Raw genomic sequence first — 23093 nt, 5'->3', positions numbered from 1 at the left:
AAAATGTCATCAAAACTTTAATACATGTTCAGCACAGAATACTCAGTTAAAAAATGTTTGTTTATAAGTTTCTTGGGAAAAGAGCCAGAAAGTTAACCTGAAAAAAAAACTCTCCCATGAGACCCCTTTCCTCTGGAAAGAATGTTGCCCCTCTCCCCAGAAGCTCTGCTGAGAAAACTGAAGGAGATGGTGCATGTTATCTTCCCAAGGAAACTCCCATGTTTTGGGATTGTTCGTATACTTCTGTGTTTTGATTTTTATTTCTAACACCAAAAGCATTGCAGTAATGTTGAATCAAGCTATTTTCACATATTGATGTTTTGCTCCGATGTTTGAGAAGATACTGTAGGAATGCATTCCACAAACAATATTTGATTAAATACAAAATACAAATCGGGGAGCAATGTTATTGTGATGTGTTACAGTCTTTATTTTCCTTTACTACAATCATTGTTTTAATGTACATTCTCTTCTTCTTCCCCAATGGGAGACTGAACGGTTCATACACAATCACCAAGAGCTTGGAAGAAAATAGACCATCGAGAAAAGATATTAAGACAGCTGGTTTGCTGCTTTTCAATAATTGGTAGGCATAAGGAATGTTCATTAGATATCTGAGTTGGCTGGTTTTACATGTCACTTTCATGACAGGGTTGTGTAAAACTCAGAATGAAAGAACTGGCTCCATTGACTAATAATAATCTTCAAACATCAAGGCTTTTTAAACTGTGGTCCAAACTTTCAAATAAGGCAATGTTTCTGATAAAAAAAGGATTATGAAATTCTTTAAACTTCAATTCATTTGAATTATTTCTAACTAATTCTGCATCCAGTTTGCTACATCAATTCAATTCTGAATGATAAACATCCCTGTTTCATGACTACATCCTCATAAAAAAAAAAGTTCATTAATTTCTTGAATATTGTTACGACATAATTGCACGTAATGATCTTCCAGCCGCCATTTTCTAGAGGCGAGTGTAGTGGTTTATATAAAGTTGACTGCATCAACTGCATTCTGTCCCATATCTTCCAAAGTGAATGATGGATCTGAGTTAGGGATTGTGAATTCATGGGTCAGTTTACAGTCCAGGGGGTCCACTGAGGGCATCTCCACCTTGTCCAGACATTCCAACAAATCCTTGTTCTCAGCTGGTGCAGGACTGCTAATTTTGTCTTCAACCATCCCACTGGTCATGGCTTCACTCACCATAGTGACTCCAGAAATGAGGGCTTCTGAGAGTGGAGATTTCAGCAGGTCATCCAAGAGGCTGGGTTCTTGGAGAACATCAGAATCGGCGAGATCTACAGGTTCAGACTTCTGTTCAGGTTCAGGTTCCTTCTCAATCAGGCTGACGGATGCCAGTGCGGACTCCACTGCTTCAATACCTTTGTTTACAACATCTTCCACCGGTGCAGCAATCTGTTCAGTGACTGCGTTGACCGTTTCTCCTACAGCTTGTGTAAGACTCTGCAGAACACTGCTTGGAGAGCCAGGCCCACCGGTGTTCTCTTCTGCAGGCATGCTATCTTCTTGAACCTCACCTTCAGAAGATTTCTGCTCTGCATTTTCAGCCACAGGTGAGCCCTCTTCTACAGCTGGACTTACTGTCTCTGCTTCACTCTTCTTCTGACTGAGCTTTGCTCCCATTCTGCCGCCTTGCAATAGAGATACATCACAGTTATTAAAGCCAATTCACACAAACAACTAATTTTATGTAGCTATACCACACCAGTCTAACTAGTTTCTAAAATACTAGGAGAACAAAGTAATAGGTTGTCACTGGGCCATGAACAAAATTTTCATGGTGAAGTTTTCCGACTATTAACTGGACTACAGATATTGTAGAAACAGTCTACAGATACAGACTACTGTTTTGGAAACAGTATAAAACCTCACATAATGGAAAGGAATGCCACAGGAAGTTGCTTTAGCAGGAATGACAAAAGAATACAAATTTTTAAAAAAATTACAACTTGTAATTCTCAACTTATTCAAGAGATGTTAGTCACAATTTGAGAAAGTTAACATATATGTATCATGTACAGGGTGTTTTGCATATATTTACTGTATGTAAAACATCACCAGCAGAACATGTAGAACAAAAACAACTGAATAAGCCTTTATAGATCTCTTCAATCTTGAAAAACTATGTTGGATAAAATTCTGAGTTATGATGCTGAAATTTGGGAAGCAGCATGGTTTAATTTTTTAGACATCTGAACATCATGTTCTTCTGTGGTTTTATTGACCACTAAATAGGGCAGAGAAACAAGCACACATTGATGGATATGAAGAGCTTGCATTGGCATGCATGTAAATAAAAGCACAGAGATATTTTTATATTTTCATACTCTGGACATTAAATAGAAGAAGAAAAAAACTTCTCATTATTTTAACTATATTCATTTATTTTGATATATATATAAAGTTAATATGTAAGACGACGTCTTATAATAATATGTAAGACGACGTCTAATAAGTGAACGACGCCTTGTGGTGCCATCCCAAAGAAGTTCAAAATCACTCTCACGGTCCTTTTCCTGGACTGTGCCCAGCTGGTGGATGACCTCCCAATCTCAATTCGTACCGCTGAGTCTTTGCTCATTTTCAAGAAACGTCTAGAGACTCATCTTTTTCGCCTGCACTTAACCAACTAATACCAGCACTTTTCCTTTTCTTGTCTTTTCATTTATTAAAAAAAAAAACCTGGCTATGCGTTCTATATTAGACTAACTGAGACTTGTCATGGCACTTGTATACTGTTGTTGTTCTCTTGTTGACCTGACTGCTTCTATTGTTCTCATTTGTAAGTCGCTTTGGATAAAAGCGTCTGCTAAATGATTAAATGTAAATGTAAGACCATTTAAACTCTTATTTTATCTCGGCCACACCTTCCAGCTGCTTAAGCCCTTTGAATATGGGTCTCACTTGGGGACCACACTCTTGTAAAGAGGTTTAAAGCACAATTTAAACTGTCAAATTAAGTTTTTTAAATAATTAAACCTAAAAAAAATAAATAAATAACATGGTTAGTTTAAACCCGTTATAATTTTCCCCACTGACGTGGCATCAGAGCTGAGACAACAGGACAAAGCAGAGTCCTAACGTTACTGAGACTGCAGATAAGCAAGATACTTATTGTATTAATCCAAAACGCAAACACTGCCGTTTTGCATGCGTGGCAAATCAAATTGGTAATTAAGTAAAATCCTACCTTCGTTGAACAGTAAATGAGTGGAAACGCGAGCAGAGGCAGGATCTGGGATGGAGAGACTGACTGTGCAAAAGGAGAAAACTCTCAGATAGTGATGCACAGTTTCCAGATGAATCACTCTTTTGAACTGATTCTTTTTAATGATTCATTTGAGCCGATTCGAAAAGTTAGACGGCAGAAATGTGATAATTTTTGAATACACGTTGGGTCGACAAAACATGTCATTACATTACATGCCAGGTAATTGTGAATTTACAAATCACAAGTTTGACTATGCTAAAACAATTTAATTGCGTGAGACAAACCGATTGCGCGGCTAAAATTAAATGCCAGTCTTGTGGCACAATTTATCCACTATTCAGTTTTTAAGTATAACTCGCACACTGTATTTAAGGACTAACATAATTTTGAATACATAAAAACAAAACCGCTAAAATCCACAAATCTAGGAAAACTTTACTCAAAAGAATCCGTTTTGAACCGGTTCACTAAAACGAACCGAATCAGTAAAATGAATCGGATCTAATGCTACCCCTGACCTACTCCGTTAACAGAGCTGTTGGAAATGTACTTGTTCCACACGGACACTCCCTGACCGCGCTCGTGCACAGCGTCACCGGTTTTAAAATGTGGAACTATTGATTAAAGTGAGTCATTTTCTGCCTCTTTGACTGCACAAATGGTTCAATGGTGGCCAGGCATTCAGAGCTGCATGTTTACATTGACAAGGTTACACAGACACAACAAATAGCTACAATTACTGATCCAAACATTTTACTGACGGTATTGAGTATTTCAGGAATTATGCTACCGATAATCCTGCTGCTGTAAATCCATGTCAAAGTCAGAAATGAGGAAGGCTCCGAACTAAAAAAAATGTCAGGCTATATTTTGTAATATTTTATTTTATAATGGCACATTTTATTTATTTATTTAATGATTTAATTTATTTATTTATTTTGCTGCTGCTGCTTTTAGAAATTATCCACAAGATGGAGACAAAGAGCTATAATAGTAATCTGATTATTTATTTATTTATTATTATTTACAAATTAACCTGTGATGACCTTGAGATTAAAGCATTGGTTTATGCCTTTACGTTTAAATATTCATGCAACTTCATCTCTATCGTTATCTCTCACATGTTTGTGTGTGCAATCATCGGTGTTTTTGCGGTGGATGATGGCAGCTGTTGTTTCTAGCAGTAATTGTGCAGCTGAAGCAGTAATTGCAGAGCTGTGAGAACTATCTGCTTATGCAATGAATGTGAGAGACAGTGATGAAGCTGTTATCACTCTTAAGACTCTCAATCCCTTCATTTTGATTCCTCTCTGTGTCTGTCACGACATTTTCATGCTCTTTCGTCCTTTTCCAAAGGAAGCTCTTTGCACAGAAAGTAAATACTCCGAGATGATTAGAAACATGTTTCGGAGGAAAGACAAGTAGAGTTGGAGTGCTAGCGTGTTTTTGTTTTCCAGCTCTCTCAAGACCAGTCTTAAATCGCTGGGGTATATTTGTAGCAATAGCCGAAAAAACATTGTATGAGTCAAAATGATAGATTTTTCTTTTATGCCAAAAATCATTAGGACATTAGGTAAAGATCATGTTCCATGAAGATATTTTGTAATTTTTCTACTATAAATATATCAAATTCATTTTTGATTAGTAATATGCATTGCTAAGAATTCATTTGGACAACTTTAAAGGCGATTTTCTCAATATTTAGATTTTTTTTCAAATAGTTGTATCTCGATCAAATATTGTCATAAAAAAACATACGTCGATGGAAAGCTTATTTATTCAGCTTTCAGATGATGTATAAATCTTAATTTGGAAAAATTGGCAATTAAGAGGTCACATTTATGTTTCTTTTATTTCAAAGTAAAGCCAAAAAAATTTAAAAATCTAAATTTAGATGCAGCGGATGCTGCGATGCCACTCCAGCCAGAAATAAGAGTTTCATTGTCATTCAGAGCATGCGTAATGGTAATGCCTTGGGATTTATCCATTGTGTCTTTGATCTCATATGTAGCAATATATATGTCTGATGATGTAACAGACTGAGATTTAACATAGAGATTTCTACAGAAATCATTGCCTTTCCACCAAGGTCACGTTTCATCTCAAGATTATAAGATCAAACATCTAACGGATGTGGTCCATTGTAAATAAGGATATGACTTAAAAGTTTTGCGATTTAAATTTTCAGGATAGTCATACTAGTAAAGGAAAAGTTACCTATACCAACTTTATACTAGCAGCAGTGAAGATCAGTATGTGTTTCTGACCTCTTTGGTGTGGAGTGGATTGCTGGTAGCTTTAATGTATTTTGAGGTTATTTTTAGTCTGAGGGATGTTGAGAGATTTGCTGAGACTTTGCTTGACATCAGGACTTCAGTCTGAAAGATTCTCTCCATCTCACTCCCCACATGTTTTCTCAGAGAGGCCAGCTGCCTTCATTTCTTTCTTTCTGTGAAAATCTGAGTGTGGCAGATACATAGATCAATTGAGCTATACTGCCATTTTTACAGTTTTTGCCCGTTGCTTGAACACATTTTGCAAAACTTCGCTCACTGTGCCAAAACTCTGCACACAACTAAACATGACACAACACTGGGAAATATACCATTCACATCTGTGTCAAATTGAAACTCTAATATCAAAAACTAACATTCCTTTGTCAAAATGTAACTCTGATGACAAAAGGACACATACTTGCATCATATGCATACACTTTCAGATCAGGGGGAACACACTAGTCTACTTTATATAAAACATGGCAGTCTTTGATTTTCAATGTTTATTCAGAAGGCATATTTTCAGGAGGCATATTTTCAAAGAACCAAAAAAGCAAATAGGCCTACTCAATATTGTACATTGTAGCACTGTACATTGCAGCAACATGAATTCAGATAAAGCAAAAACACTATACTGTAAACAGAAAATCATGGCAATTGTGCATTCGTGGGCTCATGGATCCCGGCGTCTGTTGGCCTCATCGACATCGCAAGCAATGTCTTCTCCAGCTAGGCACAGGGGAAAATATCCCCTTGCATGTCGAAACCATCCATGGATTGCTGTCACCTGAATGTCATCACAGGTCTGTTCCATTGCCTGCAGAAGAGACATGCGGGCGTGTGGGGGACTCTCTGCCCAGCTTCCCTCACAGTTAGGCCATGGTTGATGACATGGTCCACCAAAGTTGCTCTTATATCATCAGAAATAGGGGTCCGTACATGGCCTCTTCAACCTCCTCCTCCTCCTCCTCCTCCTCCTCTTCCTCCTCCTCCTCCTCCTCCTCCTCCTCCTCTTCCCCTTCCTCCTCCTCCTCTTCCTCTTGCTCTTCCTCTTCTTCTTGCTCTCCCTCCATCCATGCTTGCAAAGTTCTTGAAATGGCTAAACTGAGGGCTTTTTGTAGCTGGCTGATTGGTGTTCAGTTTTGCAAGTAAGTGCCTTCAGTTGTGTATTTGAGTGGTAGCAATTACCCGATGTGTATTGTAATTTGGATACATGTGTTTTCCAAACGGCACTCTGAGATTTCATTTTTGAACAAAGTGTCTTATGTATGAAATAGAGTGTAGTATGCAGGACCAAGTGTGTTGCATAAAGGAGTAAGTGTGTTGCAGAATTGCAACTAGAGTGCAAAGCAGCGCTTTTGTTTAAGGTATGGGTACAAAAGCTTCAAGTTGTGTTACTTTAGTCTAAGCATGGGTCTATAGTGTTCAAGCAAGGGGCAAAAACTGTAATACTGTTAATATAAATTTCAATTTATTTACATTATTTGTTGTATGCTAAATTAGGAAATTAGAGAAAATCTGCTAGATAGATAGATAGATAGATAGATAGATAGATAGATAGATAGATAGATAGATAGGTCAATTCAGTTCAATAAATAACTCAGTTTGGCAATAAGGATTTATGTGATTAAAAAGAATGCTATGAGAACCACTCTTTCTGAGGAGATTACCAATGTCAACATCACACATCCATTACAATATATGAAGAAAATCGCTTGTTTCTTCACTGTCATCTTGGAATCAGTTTGATTGTGTCATGTTATAGTCTAATCCAGAGTGTTTCCTGGATTTAACCCTTCAAATCACATACACATATGGCTGGCTATACAGGGTTTATCTACCACGTGTTCTGTGCTGTGGGTTTGAAATATATACGTACATATAAAATATCAGGTGATATTAAGCGTCATATATGAAGCATGTAATGTTACTGATTCTGATAAGAGGTTATTGTGGTTGTGCATTATGGGACTACATCTGGAGTGTGTATTAGAGAGAATGATTACAGTAGGATGAGACTGTTTTGATGAATCTGAAGGATGCAAAACATTTGGCTGCTCTGCTGAACAGCTACTCTGAGAATGTAAAAGATTTAATACACTCTCTCTCTGTGTGTGTGTGTGTGTGTGTGTGTGTGTGTGTGTGTGTGTGTGTGTGTGTGTGTGTGTGTGGCCATATGGCTGTCATAAGTGTTTGGGTTTAGTTTACTCGTATTCTATGGTCTTTCTTCCACTCTTAATATTCAATTGGCTGAGCACATGCATGCTGTATAGTTTTAAACACAAACGTAAATGTTCTTTTAATTAGTTTAATTTCGATTGTGTTTAAATATGACTTATATTTATGTTTATTAATATAAATATAATTAAGTAAAACAATTTACATGTCTTGGTTCACTGGCAGGTCACACATTGTTTTACTCATACATAACACTGAATTCTTTTTTTCCTGCTCTGAAATTAAGTTTGCTGACAGGAAATCAACTAGCAAATCCCCCCCCCCCTCTCTCTCTCTCTACAAAGCACCAGATTAACAAAAAGATTTTACTCTTTTCTTAATCCTTCAACGCTCAACCAGACGCGACAGTAAGATTGACTTAGATCTGCAATCACATGAAGACAAAAACACACAAGTAATGAACTTTGATGCTTCAGATAAATGCCATGCCTAACTGATGCTCTTTTTGACCTTTTTGTGTTAGTGTTATCTAAAATAAATGTGTTTTCATACAGAAGTTTAATTGCATCTTCAGATTATATTACATATAAAATTTTGTACAGAATTACAGGGGAATTACCTCATTACACAATATTACAGGAATAGTACACCCAAAAATTAATTTTTCAGGATTTTTTTTACGCTTAGACAATCCAATATGTAGATGAGTTTGTTTCTTAATCGGAAGAGAGTTGGATAAATGTAGCATAACATCACTGCTCACCAATGGATCATCTGTAGTGAATGGGTGCCGTCAGAATTCAGACTTCACAAATTGTTAATTGATGGACTGGAGTCATGTGGATTATCGTGATGCTTTTATCAGATGTTTGGACTCTCATTCTGACGGCACCCATTCACCTATTCCACTTGTGAATAAGTGATGCAATGTTTTGCTGAAGAACATTTTTGGGTGAACTATTCCTTTAAAAAGTGAAAGATTTGGCACATTTGAACAGTAATTGTACATTTAAAAGTATTTTTTTGTTCTCTTAGAATTGCTAAATATTCAACTTATGTGCAAAAATGTTAGTCACAACCCATTTTTTTTCCATAACGTGATCCACTTCCAGAACACGTAGAAAGTGGATATTCAATTATTCAGTATAAATAAAACATGATAATGAAATAAAATGTTTTAAAAAAGTTTTCTCCTTATGGTTGTTTTTGCTTTTCAGTTTTCTGCGTTGGCACATACTGTAGCAGCTGTTAAAATGTCATGCATTAATATTTTTGCCTGTTTTGTTAAGTAACACACGGTAGGTAAAGCTGGCCAAGTGTAGATCCTATACCTCAGTGGTTACCTCAGTGGCTGACTTCAGCAAGAGTGGCTTCATTGCCTTATCTAGGCCATTGTAAATGAATGTGGCAGAATCTCTATTCTCAGGTGAGGATCTCATCTTCTCTGTCAGAGATGAAAGAGAGTTTCAGCTTCATTTGAATTGCAAATAAGTGCCATCATACTTCACTGGCAGCTTAAGTTATTTATGAAAGCTCTTTTTATGTTAGCTGTCAGAAGGCATGGTCTTGTTGGGCCATGAATGGAAAATAACTATTCTGTGATCATTTAAACAGTGCATATATTTTAATTGGTTTGGAGCTTAATTTAAAAGGTTTTGATAAACTTTTTTTTTTTTTCATTTTACAGTGCCGAAGTTTACTTTTGAAACTTTTTAAAAAATTAAACAATTCTGGGATGTTAAGTGAATATTGTTTTATAGATTTGCTAGTTTTGCAATATTGCCCCACATCTAAACCTTTAATATGGTCAAAAATGATAAATTGAACCACTTAGAGATACATGTTTTAAGCATCATTCAGGTTTGTACCGCAAACAATATGAGACATTTATTAATGGTTTGGAGTCGTACGGATTACTTGTAGGATTATTGTGGTTTACACAATAATCACAACGGATTACTTGTGGATTATTGTGATGGTTTTTATATGCTTTTATATGTTTGGACTCTCATTCTGACGGCACCCATTCACTGCAGAGGACCAAGTGGCAAGCACCTGAGGTAATGCTAAATAGTTCTAAATTCGTTCTGATGAAGAAACAAATGTACTTCTATCTTTGATGGCCTGAGGGTGAGTAAATGTTCAGCAAATTTATATTTTTGGGTGAATTATTCCTTTTATACTAGGGTTAAGTTTGAACATTATTTTTGCAACTTAAATGCATTTATGTGCATCATTTAAAAAAAAACTGCATGTAGATTTTTTATAGAATATGTATAGTTTTATATGCATTCTTTGCTGACTCCCTTCTGCTACATAACCTGATGTAACAGTCACATGACATAATTAATATTCACAAGTTTTATTAATCAACAGTTGAATGGTGTCAACTTAATCGCAGTTAACCAAACATTTATTTAACATGCATAGAATGAAGATGATAATTTAATCTTTCAAAATACAATTATGGGAAATATTTTTAAACATTTGCCAGTTTAGATGGATCTAAGATAATCCCCACGTCGAAGCCTCTTTAATACAAGGGTTTATGAGCAATAATAATAGTGATACTTGCCAAGTTTAAAGGTTATTAAAGCTGTAGTGTGCGACAAACCTTGACACCCAATGCATTGTGTGATCTGAAGTTGAAAGTCAGATATTATTAGAATTCATATCCTTCCTTACAGCATCCATGTAATCAGCTTCTGCGACACGCTTCATCAGTTCAGTCCACATACTGCTTATCAAGCATTCATGGGTGGGACAGACCCCTCCGAGATACCAATGTTAAGTCTCAAATCCCTTGTTTCCAACAGCTGTGCAGACCCCATCCGCAATATTATGAATCCTACTATCAAGACTTAGCTTGTGAATATTACTAAGGTCATGTGGATGCTTCTTTGTAATCTTCCTAGAGCTGTGGTTCTCAATCCTGGTCCTGGCTGGAGTACTATACATTTTAGATGCCTTCTAATCTAACATAACTAATCTGCTCATTAATAGAGGGTTCAAGACCTGAAATATGTGTGTCCAGTAAGGGAGACACCCAAAACATGCAGTGCTGGTGGCCCTCCTGGACCAGGATTGACAAACACTACCCCAAGACGTCTTTACAGAGCTTAAGACAACTCGGTGCAGACTCTGTCCTGCCTTTGAATAACTAATAGATAGTACTTACAGCTCTGACTTACCTCAGCCCTTAGTGAATAAAGCAGTTTGTGTGCGGCTGTATATATTTAATTTCTAATTTATAGTTTAATATTTTTATGTATAATTTAATTATTTCACATTTATGCTTTATAATTGAAGATTAAAGACGATATATATTTTTAAATATCTGCAATATAAACGTTTATTTATTATGGTTATATATAATAATAATAATAATAATAAAAATATATATATATATATATATATTGCTGCAACTATAATTTGTTTATGCATCATTAAAAGCCTTTGTAAATACACATTTTCGTAGAATATGTGTAGCTTCAGGTGCAGCTTCTGTGCCGCGTTATTAATATTCATGAGTATTAATCAGCAGTTGAATGGTTCAGATTAAGTGCCTATCAGCCAATCAATTGCACATCCCGCGTTTAGGTCATGGAATTAATTAATATTCATGAGGCGAGCCTTCTTCCTCTTCAATATCAAAAAGAGAACTGCTTTTCCAGAAGCGCGTCACTCAGGAGTCTGCAAACGTCTCGGCGTGTAGGCTACAGTTTGTTTTGGTGCTTTTTTTTTTGAGCTTTCAAATGGATTTTTTCCAATTTATTCCAGGACAAAGATGCTTCTTTATTCATGAAATCTGTTGCAGAGCCATTTTGCGACGCTCTAACTTAATGTCGTTTATAATGTAGATAACAAAATCTCACCAGAGTAAAAGTGTTTACTGAAAGTGGAAATGCATGAAGGTGAGTTCATGTTTTAATTATGTTGCTTCATTGTTAATGAATGCTACTTTTGTCTTTGTAAATATGACGCCAACATATATGCGCGAATGTCAAAGATGTTTTGAGAATATGTCATGTATACATTACAGTTAAGCACTGTGCTTTTACCATGGTACAGTGATGGTATCAGATTCATCATAATTGTTTTAATAACTGTCATAATAGCATGTCTTCCTCTATTCAACTTGACACAATCATTTGTCAGTTATTATCAGCTTTATACGTTTTCAGTGTCAACATTGATTTTCTTCACTATTAATCAAATTTAAATTTGTGGGAAAAGCAAAAGATAACCTTTAATGGAATTTATGGCTTTTAAAAATTAATGCAACCATGGAACTTAAGATTTCAATTGTAATGGGTTGACATTTAACAGTGTAGGCCTACATTTACATGTCACTCTAAAATACCATAGCATTTTAATGCAACCATGGTAATACAATAGTAATTTTTTTTTTTAAATCAAAGTTTGTCTGAATTAATTTAGCTTTTCATACATCCAGCTCATAACTTCATTTAGAGCTCAAAACAGAATTATTTCTTGGCTTTCACTCTGTTGTTTGATCAGCCAGCACAGAAAGCCTTTAGTAAAGTTATATCAAACTAGGTTGAATGTCTGCTTTGACCACAGTCTGTATGTTGGTCAGTGAAAATAGAGCAGATGTTGTGCTCTTCTACAAACCCTTAATCAAACCACATATCCTAGAAATGCATTCATGACATCATTCTTCAAGTCATAATCTCTAATGGCTTGAAGAGGCTGATGCAGTTGGATCATTCCCATTTATTTTAGTGAGAAACAACATCAAAAACTCAAGCAAGTTTTAGAGTTCTGTTTTGTGGTTTCATTTGATTTGTTTCACTCCTATCCTGTTTGATGAAATTACATGAATTGGTTTGATAAGCTAACTCTCAATACCTTATGTGATGAAAATCACATCATTGGCAAACTTTGCCGTTGAGCTTAAACTCTGACTGCAAAACGTTCTGGGATCAGATCCTAGATTGGTGTCATTTTCCTTTTAATAAAACTTGTGAATTTTCAGCTCTGTATGTTTGGATCAGGAGTTTGGGAGCTTGTTAAATTTTATTTTAGGCTTGATGAATGTGACCTGAACATCCACATCTCACTGTGAACATCTTGTTTTTAAGGGCAGAGAAATAGCAGTATAAGCAGGTGTGAAGTAAAACAAACAATGTGGTGGTAGAGCAGTAATTACAACTAATTAGTGAAGCGTTTGAATGTTATAATGTTCATATTATTATGAAAACCGTTAAGACCTTGGTTGCATTTATATTTACCAGAACGCTACAGAACAGAACAAAGAACTAACCTACATAAAAAGTCAAAAGTTGATTTAGACAAGACTGCTTGACTTATTTTTTAAAGAAGTGAAACATTTTATTCAGTAAGTAAACATTTAATTGATCAAAATTGACTGTAAAGACAGTTTTAATATTACGGTAGATAAATGTTGTTTGTAAAGAATCCTCAAAAATATTAACACTGTTTCCACAAAAATATTAAACAGCACAATTGTTTTAAATATCGATTAAAAAATAATAGGCTAAATGTTTCTTGAGCAGCAAATCAGCATATTAGAATGATTTCTGAATGATCATGTGACACTGAAGACTGGAGTAATGATGCTGAAAATATCAGCTTTGCATCACAGGAATAAATTACATTTAAAAATATATTTTAAAGTGTTAAACTATATTTCTCTTTTGACTGCATTATTGATCAAGTAATAACAGGCTTGTAAACATAAGAGACTTCTTTTTACATTTTCGACATATCTGCTATCTGAGTTGTATTTGATTTCTTCATAGTGTGTATCTTGTTAAGAAACGTTCACTGAATGTCCAAGACCACTCCAAGATGCCCAAGACTTTGTAAACAAACCCCATTTTTGTGGTTTTCTTGCAGCCTTGGTTCTGCTCATCCTGATAGAGGAGGGTTTCGCACTGGCACAGAAAACTCAAGGTTTGTTTGAAGTGGGAACTCGCACGCAAAGCCACATGTGTGTGAGAGAGACTGAAACAGGAACAAGAAATTAACATTTAATGAGTCTTTCCCATCTGGTTTGCTTTAATAACATTACCTTTATTGTAGATCATCTTATGTGTGTGTATGTGTGTGTGTGTATCCTGTTAGCCTTGCCTCAGAATGTGGATGTTGAGGATAAGAAACCGGCTCACTGCGGTACTTTGATCCAGACGGCAAATGGAGGATCATTCAGTTCTCCGAACTACCCCAACACTTACCCACCAAACAAGGAGTGTGTGTACATCCTGGAGGGTATGAGTCTCGCTTCCACAGATACCTGTCCTACTTGTCGCAGAACCATTCAAAAGTTTGGGGTTCTTGCTGAATTAAAGGATTAGTTCACTTGCATTTTCTCACACCCATGTCATCAAAGATGTCTTTCTTTCTTCAGTCGAAAAGAGATTAAGGTTATCCATATAATGGACTTCAGTGAAACCCAAGAGGTTTCAATGCAGCTTCAAAGGGCTCTACACAAGCCCAGTCGAGGAATATGGGTTTTATCTAATGAAACGATTGACTTTTTTTAATTACAAATGCTCTTCTTTCACTAGTTCTACCTCACGCATTATGTGGACATGTTGGAAAGATCATGTGTGACAAAGGAAAGTCAGAAAGTCAAATGCCCTTTACAAAAAAAAAAAGAAAAAACCACGATGTCGTACGATTTTGAAGTTGGAGGAGAAAATGAGATGGAGTTTTTTGCCCTACTGTACCTTTTTAAACAGACGAAGAACTAAGCATTTGTGACCTTCTCAACATGATTATGTCCTGCGTGAGGACACACATGCGCATCTCAGAGCCAGTGCAAGACAAGCATTTGTAGTTAAAAAGTAGTTTTGTAGGTTTTTGTTTTTTTTGTGAAAATGGCAGATTGTTTCGCAAGACCATTTTTTTTTGGCTGGGATCATAAAGAGCCCTTTGAAGCTAACGTCAAAAACCTACATTTCTTTTCAGATGAAGAAAGATAGACATGAGCATCTTGGATGACATGGGAGAGAGTAAATTATTAGATTTTTTTTTTTCTGGAAGTGAACTAATCCTTTAATAAAAGATAAAAGATTCCTTAAATTGATCAAAAATTACAAAAAAAGGACATTTATATTGTAAGATTTCTATTAAAGATTCATGAAAAAAGTATGAGATTCCACAAAAATGTTAAGCAGCACAACTGTTTTCAACATTGATGTTAAGAAATGTTTCTTAAGCAGCAAATCAGCTTTTAAAATGATTTCTGAAGATCATGTGAGTAATGCCCGAAAATTCAGCTTTACATCACAGGAATAAATTGCATTTTAAAATATATTAAAACCATATTGTATTTCACAATAATTCTGTTTTTACTGAATTTTATTTATCAAATAAATGCAGCCATGGTAAACATAATATACTTTTTCTCTCAAAAACCTCTTACCAACCCCAAACGTTTGAACAGTGGTATATATTTCTCAGTCGTAACAGTTATTCATGCTGTAACCTCTGTTTCTCATCCACTTCAGCCCATCCACGGAAGAGAATCCAGCTCGACTTCGATGACATCTACTACATCGAGCCGTCCTTTGAGTGCCGTTTTGACAATATTGAAATCCGTGATGGGCCGTTTGTTTTCTCTCCTTTGATTAATCGGTTCTGCGGAGCAAAGAGTCCAGGAATTGTCACCTCCTCCGGACGCTTCATGTGGATCAGGTTTACCAGCGATGAGGAGCTGGAGGGCCCGGGCTTCAGGGTGGAGTATTCATATACTGCAGGTAAATGCATCTTGCAGATCTTCATGCATTTAAATCTTAGAATCTTTTACTTGAATGCACTTTTTCTCATTTCCATTTGTATTTTTTTTTCGCATTTGTTTTTTTTTTTATCGAAAACCTTTCTTGAGTCCAGATCCTGACTTTCATCTCCATATTGGGGGACTCTTGAATCCCATTCCAGGTAAACAGAAATTCTTACAGTATGTATGTAGTATGGTGCGGGTGGTGGTTATTTCAAGGTGTTTGTCTACTTATTGCTTTGGATAAAAGCTTCTTCACTGACTAGTGACTACATATGTAAACGTTTGTGCTCAATAATTGAAAATTGAAAAATTATACTGGTCTATTGCAAATGTGTTTTAGATTTCTGCTAACCTACAATCTAAACCTGATTTAGCAGCACATCCTTATAAAAAAAAGACTTTTTCTTAAAGCTATTAAAGTACTTTAGATTAGATTTTTCTAAATGATTTGCTATTGAATCGGAATGATATTTCACACACCCTCTTATTTAGCTGCTATGGTTACTGCACCCAACAAATATAAATGTAAATTCCATCTTTAGTGCATCGGTTATGTAAACTCCTGAATATTTTAGTGCCCTAGAATTTATTAGTATTACTTTTCCCAGCTGCTGTCTGGAGATCCTCAGGTCTCTTCTCAAGTACTTGAAAGATATATAGTTATAATATTTTAATGCTATAATATTGATTTAACTGTCTCCTCCTGTCAGACTGTCAGTTTGAAATGTCTGGATCAGATGGTATAATCAGATCTAGTCAAGTTGAGGAGGAAAACAAGGTGAAATCAGGGGAAGCACTGGACTGTATTTGGACCATACGAGCTCCACCGATGTCTAAGGTTAGTAATGCAGCTGTGATGAAACAGCTGTTTCTCTCACAGATTTGTAAGGGATCATGTACAGTCACTGATGTCGAGTCTTGGAATGAAATTGTGTAAGATACAGGATAACATGCAGTCAGCTGGTTACTATCATTAAATAAACCCCTCTATCAAAGTGCTCAATGAATATGCACATCATGACTGGCTTTTACATTAAATATTTCAATTGAGTACACTTTAAATATTCTTAATTATTTATTTGATTATTTATTCATTTTAATTAATGGCTTTTCCCCATTATTATCCATGCTTTTAGAGCAGCTTCGTTTTGGCAAGAATCATAATCGTGATTATTTTGATAAACACTGAGATCATAATCATCTACCACAATTACTTATTAACTTTGGAACATCGTGCATTTATTGAACATTTTTTTAACAGAGGATTTTCTTGATCTTCAAACATTATTCAACTGAAAAACAAATAAATTCAAAATAATACGAAATATATCATGCATTTAAAAAAAATACTAATATGCATAAAAATAAGTAATTTTATGCCAAATATAAAAAGTAATCATAATAAATACAAATATAAATTAACTGTAATACAAGAAAAAAAAAAAGAAAAAAAAATATATATATATATACACACATTTAAATAAATTATAATTTTGTTTTTTACCAAATAAATAAATACAATTAAATGCAGAAATTATTTTATTGTATAAGAAGTAAGTCACTGTAGAGCCATCAGTCAAACACAGATATTCAGGAAATAGGTGGCCTGCGAAAATGAATAATTATGCAGTTTGGCAGCTTGACATAAAAATATTTAGCAACCGAATGCTGTGAGTGATCAGAATCAGACAGTTTTTCAGACAGCCATAGAATAAAACTTTATATATGTATACTTACAGTGGCATTAACTGTATATACTGTATAACTGTCTCTCTATCACACACATAGATTTATCTCCGCTTTCTGGACTATCAGTTGGAGAACTCAAATGAGTGTAAGAAGAACTTTGTTGCAATCTATGAAGGCAGTAATGCCATTGAAGATCTAAAGGCCAAGTTCTGCAGTACTGTTGCCAACGACATCACGCTTGACAACGCTGTGGGTGTGGTCAGAATGTGGGCCGACGAGACCAGCAAACTGAGCCGCTTCCGTATGCTCTTCACGGTCTTTGCTGAACGTAAGCACTAATCGGCCTTCTTACATTCTGCACTTTTATTCAAGTGATGGTTCATCCAGAAATGGAATTTCTGTCATTAATTATGTTGTTCCAAAACCATATGCTTTTATTTATCCATTGAATGCAAAAGGAGATTTAAAAACGGCTCACAAATGTAATTTTCCATTCTGTTTAAACTTTTTGGATGAAATTTTCCTTTATCCTTTCTCTAGGAATTCATTATAACTATAAAAAAAGATCTGTAACACACAAAAACATCTTTTTCTTACCAAAATAAGTCAGAACACTGTGCTTCAGTAGTTTTGCATGGCAAACACAATTAGAGTGACCAGCGGTGCTAGATTTCATTCCTGTTGTGTGAGAGGTCCATCATGTGGGCTGCATTGGTAATGCATCATCCAAGTGACTTGCATCTCATTAAAAACTCTTGTTTTGCAGCTCCATGTTTGGCCAACACATTTTTCTGTCACAGCAACATGTGCATCAACAACACTCTGGTTTGTAATGGTGTTCAGAACTGTGTTTTTCCCTGGGACGAGAACAACTGCAAAGGTATGGTTTGCCCTCACATGCCAGTCTTTCAACCAGCTTTCTTCAGAATTTAATGGATAGTTTAACTGTTTTGTCCCTACTTCATGGGTATGATCTCAATTACCTTATGTTTACTAAATTGTAGATAAAGCACATATTTATGTATGCTGAATTAATATTTTGTGAAGGATTGGACATCATGGGTTATTATGGTGTACAGAAACGTCATGAACCCTGGTTATTTAAGCAGTAATAAGTATTCAGAATTCAGTTTTAATGTTATTGTTCTCATTTAGGTGGAGAAATCTTCATTTTGTTCTCTCACTTGTATTCTTTAGCCTTTGATGTCCTTGTCTCTCTCAGAAAAGAAGTCTAAAAGTTTCTTCCAACACATGAGTAAAACTCATAGCACTGTGATTGGAGTGGCGTCTGGTGTGGTCTTGCTTCTTCTCATCATATCTGTATTTATACAGATGAAGCAGCCGAGAAAAAAGGTGACTTTATCAAAATCATCATTTAGGAGGAGAAATTAACAGCCTCATACAGGGATCAGAAATACACATAGAGATTCTAAATATTTTTTTTCAGCTTTGTAAATGTTTTTTTTTTCTTTCTTTTCTTCAGCTACAAATATAAGCCATTTGTAGGTTGATTCTCCTGAAAAAATCAAACACTGTGGCGCTATCAAAGCATTACCAGTGCATTTGTCTATTTGAGCTTCCTGACACAGCCATATTGACTCAGCCATTGGTGTGACTTTGTGCTATTTGTTTGACCAAGAGCAGGAGCAAGATATATGTAAATATTTATAATAAATAAATAATCTTAAATAATATACCTAGTTTCATTTTTTTTTAATAATTTATATATATATATATATATATATATATATATATATATATATATATATATATATATATATATATATATATATATATATACATCTATGTACATGTGTATATGTAAAATTATGTATTGTATTTAATAGTTTCATATTTTATTTGATTTGTTTTTTAAACAAATATTTTTTTTATGTTTAATAAATATGATATTTCAATAATTAACTGGGGTAGATAACAGGGATCTCAATATTGACCAAAATAATCACGAGTATGATTCTTGCCAGGACTAAGCAGCCTTACATGACAGCATGGATAATAATGCCAAAAAGCCATTTATTACAATTAATAATTAATTAAAGAATAATTAAAAAGGTCTCAATTTATATATTTAATGCACACACATTGTGCGTGTTCATTAAGCATTTTATTTAAATGTTTTAACCAAAATGTCTTTGCGATCTCTTATCAAAATGTAATTAGATCTGAACTTTTTTTTTCTCTTTGAATATCCTTTTATAATTAGAAAAGTAAAATGTGGTGTTAATGCCACTGTGAACTCACTTTAAGGATTTAAACCCTAATATTTGTTACGTGATTCATGTGATGATACACTAATATTTACCTTGCTAATGTGTATTTGTCTGCTGCAGGTTTTGAGCCGTAAGGGTTTGTTCAGCGCTGCAGAGATGCAGGAGGTGCTGGAGCCTCCTCAGTACGAGCTCTTCTCCATGAGGGAAGCAGAGCTGCCGGAGGATCTGTCGGAGGAGCTGGAGAGTCTGCAGAAGCTGCGCCACTCCTCCAGCGTGTCCCGCTGCGTCCACGAGCATCACTGTGGCGCTCCGAGCAGCGCCGCCTCCATCATCTTGGCAAGCAGAGCGCATCATCTCTCGCGCGGCTCTGATGACATGAATACGGTTGTGGGGGCCAGAGGCTGGGGCAGCTTCGACGGAGGCAGGAGCAGCTTCCGCTCGCACGCTTTCACACACGACCCACACGCTCACGCTTACAGCGCCCAGAGTTTGAGAGAGGCACTGGAAGATGAGGAGCTGGGGCTGGAGGAACGGGTGATGGAGGAGATCGGCTACAATGATTTTATCAGCCGTGGACGTAACGTGGTGATGGTACGTAATCATGCCAACCCTGTCCAACAGCGCTCTCTCTCTATGGACTTCTGAGTGCTGACACTTTATTTGCTGTGTAAAAATTCAATAATATAATGCATAGCTGTAAATGTTTGCCTACACCTCCTTTTATTATTTTACGATTTTATTTCAACATTTTTCTTGTCGTTGAAACCTTTGCCCTGCCTATACTTGATTTCAAGACAAGTACAGTATTTTTTTTTTATTGGTGTTATTCTCATTCCTCAAAACCAGATTATGTAGGTCAGGACTGAAATTAAGTTTTTATCACACCTGCCAATAGTGGTTAAATATCTCTTACTGGCCATGGAATGACATTTTGCATAATATTTTGCTAATTAAATATTTGGGCTCCTGATTTCTTAGTCATTAATCCCGATTTTTGCATATATTCATGATCAGCAGCTCATGTCTGTTGGTTTTTCAACTAGAAGATTTTGTTACTAATAAATTCATTTTGATAGTTTAATGCAGTGACTTACACTAGCATTAAAAGCTTTGGGGTACAGTAAAAACAGTATCATTTTTTACATGACATTTTTCTATTTTAATATATTTCAAAATGCGCAGCTGAATTTACAGCATCATTTTTCCAGTCTTCAATGTCACTTGATTTTTCAGAAATCATTCTAATACGCTGATTTGCTGCTCAAGAAACATTTCTGATTATTATCAAAGTTGGAAACAGTTGTACTGCTTAATATTTTTGTGGAAAACTGATACATTTTTCATGATTCTTTAATTAATCTAAAGTTGAAAAGATGTATTGAAATATAAATATTTTGTAACATAAATGTTTTACTGTTATTACTGACATTTAATTTAATTATAGTGTAAATATTGAGTTCTAGAGATAAAACCTCTGAAAAATCATCACAAATTGCTCTTGGTGAAGTAAATGTTGTCCGATGTCTTGTGGATGATTTCATTAGTAGACAGTTTGTGTGGAGAGATGGGAGGAAGGACTGTGGATTGTGTCTATTTCTTTTCCCCTTTCTTTGAACCCATCTAATCTGATGTAGGTTGGATTGTGCTGTGGTGTTTGATGATGTGGTTGTGTTTTTAAAGGAGGCGTGATGCTCACTGAGGTTTATTGAGGAGAGTATGTCATTTCTAAAGTGCTGTTTATGACATAGCCTTGTTGGGATTACCAAGAGCATTGTCACATGAACACAATTCAGTGAAAATAAATATCATGTTTTAACAGAAATAACTACTTTCGCTATTATTTTTTTCATTGGTCCAACAGCGCTCCCTCATATGGACTTCCGAGTGGAGCGGAAGTCATATAATTCACTAATATAATATAATACATAGCTGTAAATGTTTGAATTTCTTTTATTATTTTACTATTTTATTTCAACGGTTTTCTTGTCTTTCTCAGTACCTGCTTTTTGCCGCCCCTTGAATCAGGGTTATTAAAGTATATTAAAACCAAAACTAAAACCACAACCATTAAACCATTTTTTTACACCGAAACATTAACTGAAATAAAAAACGGAAACTTAACCGAAAAAAAAAATAAAATAAGATTAATTTCAGCTAGTTGCCAATATTTCTTAGTTTCATTTAGTTCAACTTGTACTAAAATAACTAAACCTTAAATATAAATTATTTAAAATAGACATAAACCATAATAAAAATGACCCCCCCCCCAATATATATATTTGTCATATATATTTGTTTATATATATATATATATATATACATATATATATATATATATATATATATATATATATATATATATATATACATATATATATATATATATATATATATATATATAAAATAATAATTCAAAATATCTTTTTAAAAACTATAATAATGGCCCAGTGATACAAAAACATATATATCTTATCTATGTCATTAACATTTTTAAAAAATAAAACTGCTATAATATGATCTGTATTTGCATGTTTATATTGCATACTGTATGCACAATATAGCACATGCTCTAGTTTGTAATTGAATCCTTAATGTTTAATTAAGTTTTATTCTAGTATGAAGTTCTTCACATAAAAACAGCCCTTAGACATTTATTTTTTTATTGTTGTTATATGCAATGTAAAATGCCAATTTTTAATAATAAAAGAAACATACAGTAAATATGTAACCAGAAAACTGGGGTATAATAGTAATTTCTTCAATGATTTTTCACATGCACATGAAACTGCCCATATAAATGATTTTGTCTGACATCACTGTGCAGCCAAAGGACTTTTTATGACCATATTATGACTGTAGACATAATAACTTTTGTCATAAATTAAACTGTACAGAAATTCCATGCCCTTTTCCCCTCGTCTGGTTCTCTCTAACACAATTCAGATGTTTTTTGCCGTTTTTCCATTTTTGTTGGTTTTGTTCATGTGCTTTAATCTGAAGCCCTCATGTTAGTGTAATCTTGACCATTCATGCATGGTTTGTCATGTCACACTTTAGATGTCACGTGGAGTTTTATTTTAAATTCAGTAAATCTCCAGTTGTTTTCTTCATGCCTCACTGAGCCTTTTTTTATTACAGTAGCATATATTTGACAGGATAGACTGTAAAAATGAACATAAATAAACATACAGTATATAAGACCCTTAATGCATAGATTTATTGTCTTTTGACTGTAAAATGGCTGTTTGTGATCATTAAAAGATGCTTTTTTCCAGTGTTTTTTACAGAAACAGTCATCTGCTTTTACATATTAGATAAATCTGCTGCTGTGAATTAATAAGTCATGATGCTACAGTTAAAATGCTATGCTTTCCTCATTTGAGCATTTTTCTTTAATAAAATCTAGAAATAACGCAGACAAACTTTGTGAAATTAGGTCAGTTTCATTGTTTGAGTCAGGAAGTTGCTAAAGGGAAATCCCAGGGCTGATCCCATATAAATATACTTTATGTGCATACTAGTTTTTGTAATCAAATGATCACTAAAACAGTAATTTGTCATTCTTTTCAACAATATAGACAGCCAAATGCTTTGCTCAAAGGTGTCTTAAAACTGTATTTTGATTGAACATTCAGGTTTTATGCATTTAATACTAAGCATGGCTGCCAAATAGAAAATAGAATTCTGTTTAAATCCTTATTTATGTAAA

At 34.8% G+C, this 23093-nt stretch overlaps 2 protein-coding genes across 3 annotated transcripts; one reads left to right on the top strand and one right to left on the bottom strand.

The window, feature by feature from the left end:
• Positions 1-620: 620 nt before the first annotated feature.
• On the bottom strand, positions 621-3369 carry si:dkey-238c7.16 (uncharacterized protein LOC559078 homolog). Of its 2 annotated transcripts, XR_009423201.1 has the most exons (3): positions 3219-3369; positions 886-1659; positions 621-813 (listed from the first exon to the last, which is right to left on the bottom strand). XR_009423201.1 is itself a non-coding variant. In XM_059506846.1 (2 exons), the coding sequence occupies exon 2, from the start codon at positions 1649-1651 to the stop codon at positions 989-991; it is 663 nt and encodes a 220-aa protein (XP_059362829.1). In that variant the 5' UTR covers positions 1652-1659; positions 3219-3369; the 3' UTR covers positions 883-988. The 2 variants fall into 2 exon arrangements, 1 of the variants encoding a protein (XP_059362829.1); XM_059506846.1 differs by lacking the exon at positions 621-813 and having other exon boundaries at positions 883-1659.
• Positions 3370-11352: 7983 nt separating this feature from the next.
• Positions 11353-20342, top strand: neto2b (neuropilin (NRP) and tolloid (TLL)-like 2b). The gene is made up of 10 exons (XM_059507188.1): positions 11353-11607; positions 13577-13633; positions 13805-13948; positions 15193-15441; positions 15575-15622; positions 16175-16302; positions 17253-17481; positions 17920-18033; positions 18376-18506; positions 19505-20342. Exons 1-10 carry the CDS (start codon positions 11598-11600, stop codon positions 20027-20029), a joined length of 1635 nt encoding a protein of 544 aa, XP_059363171.1. The 5' UTR covers positions 11353-11597; the 3' UTR covers positions 20030-20342.
• Positions 20343-23093: the final 2751 nt, after the last annotated feature.

The sequence above is a fragment of the Carassius carassius genome, chromosome 23 (assembly GCF_963082965.1).
Source record: "Carassius carassius chromosome 23, fCarCar2.1, whole genome shotgun sequence".
NCBI classification, from domain to species: domain Eukaryota; kingdom Metazoa; phylum Chordata; class Actinopteri; order Cypriniformes; family Cyprinidae; genus Carassius; species Carassius carassius.
This window is presented reverse-complemented; position numbering and strand designations above follow the sequence as displayed.

Coding starts and splice junctions, on each gene's coding strand:
- si:dkey-238c7.16 (XM_059506846.1), bottom strand. CDS start 1,651: ATGGGAGCAAAGCTCAGTCAGAAGAAGAGTGAAGCAGAGACAGTAAGT.
- neto2b (XM_059507188.1), top strand. Junction 13,949..15,192: donor GTGTGTGTACATCCTGGAGG/GTATGAGTCTCG, acceptor CATCCACTTCAG/CCCATCCACGGAAGAGAATC. Junction 18,507..19,504: donor TGAAGCAGCCGAGAAAAAAG/GTGACTTTATCA, acceptor TGTCTGCTGCAG/GTTTTGAGCCGTAAGGGTTT.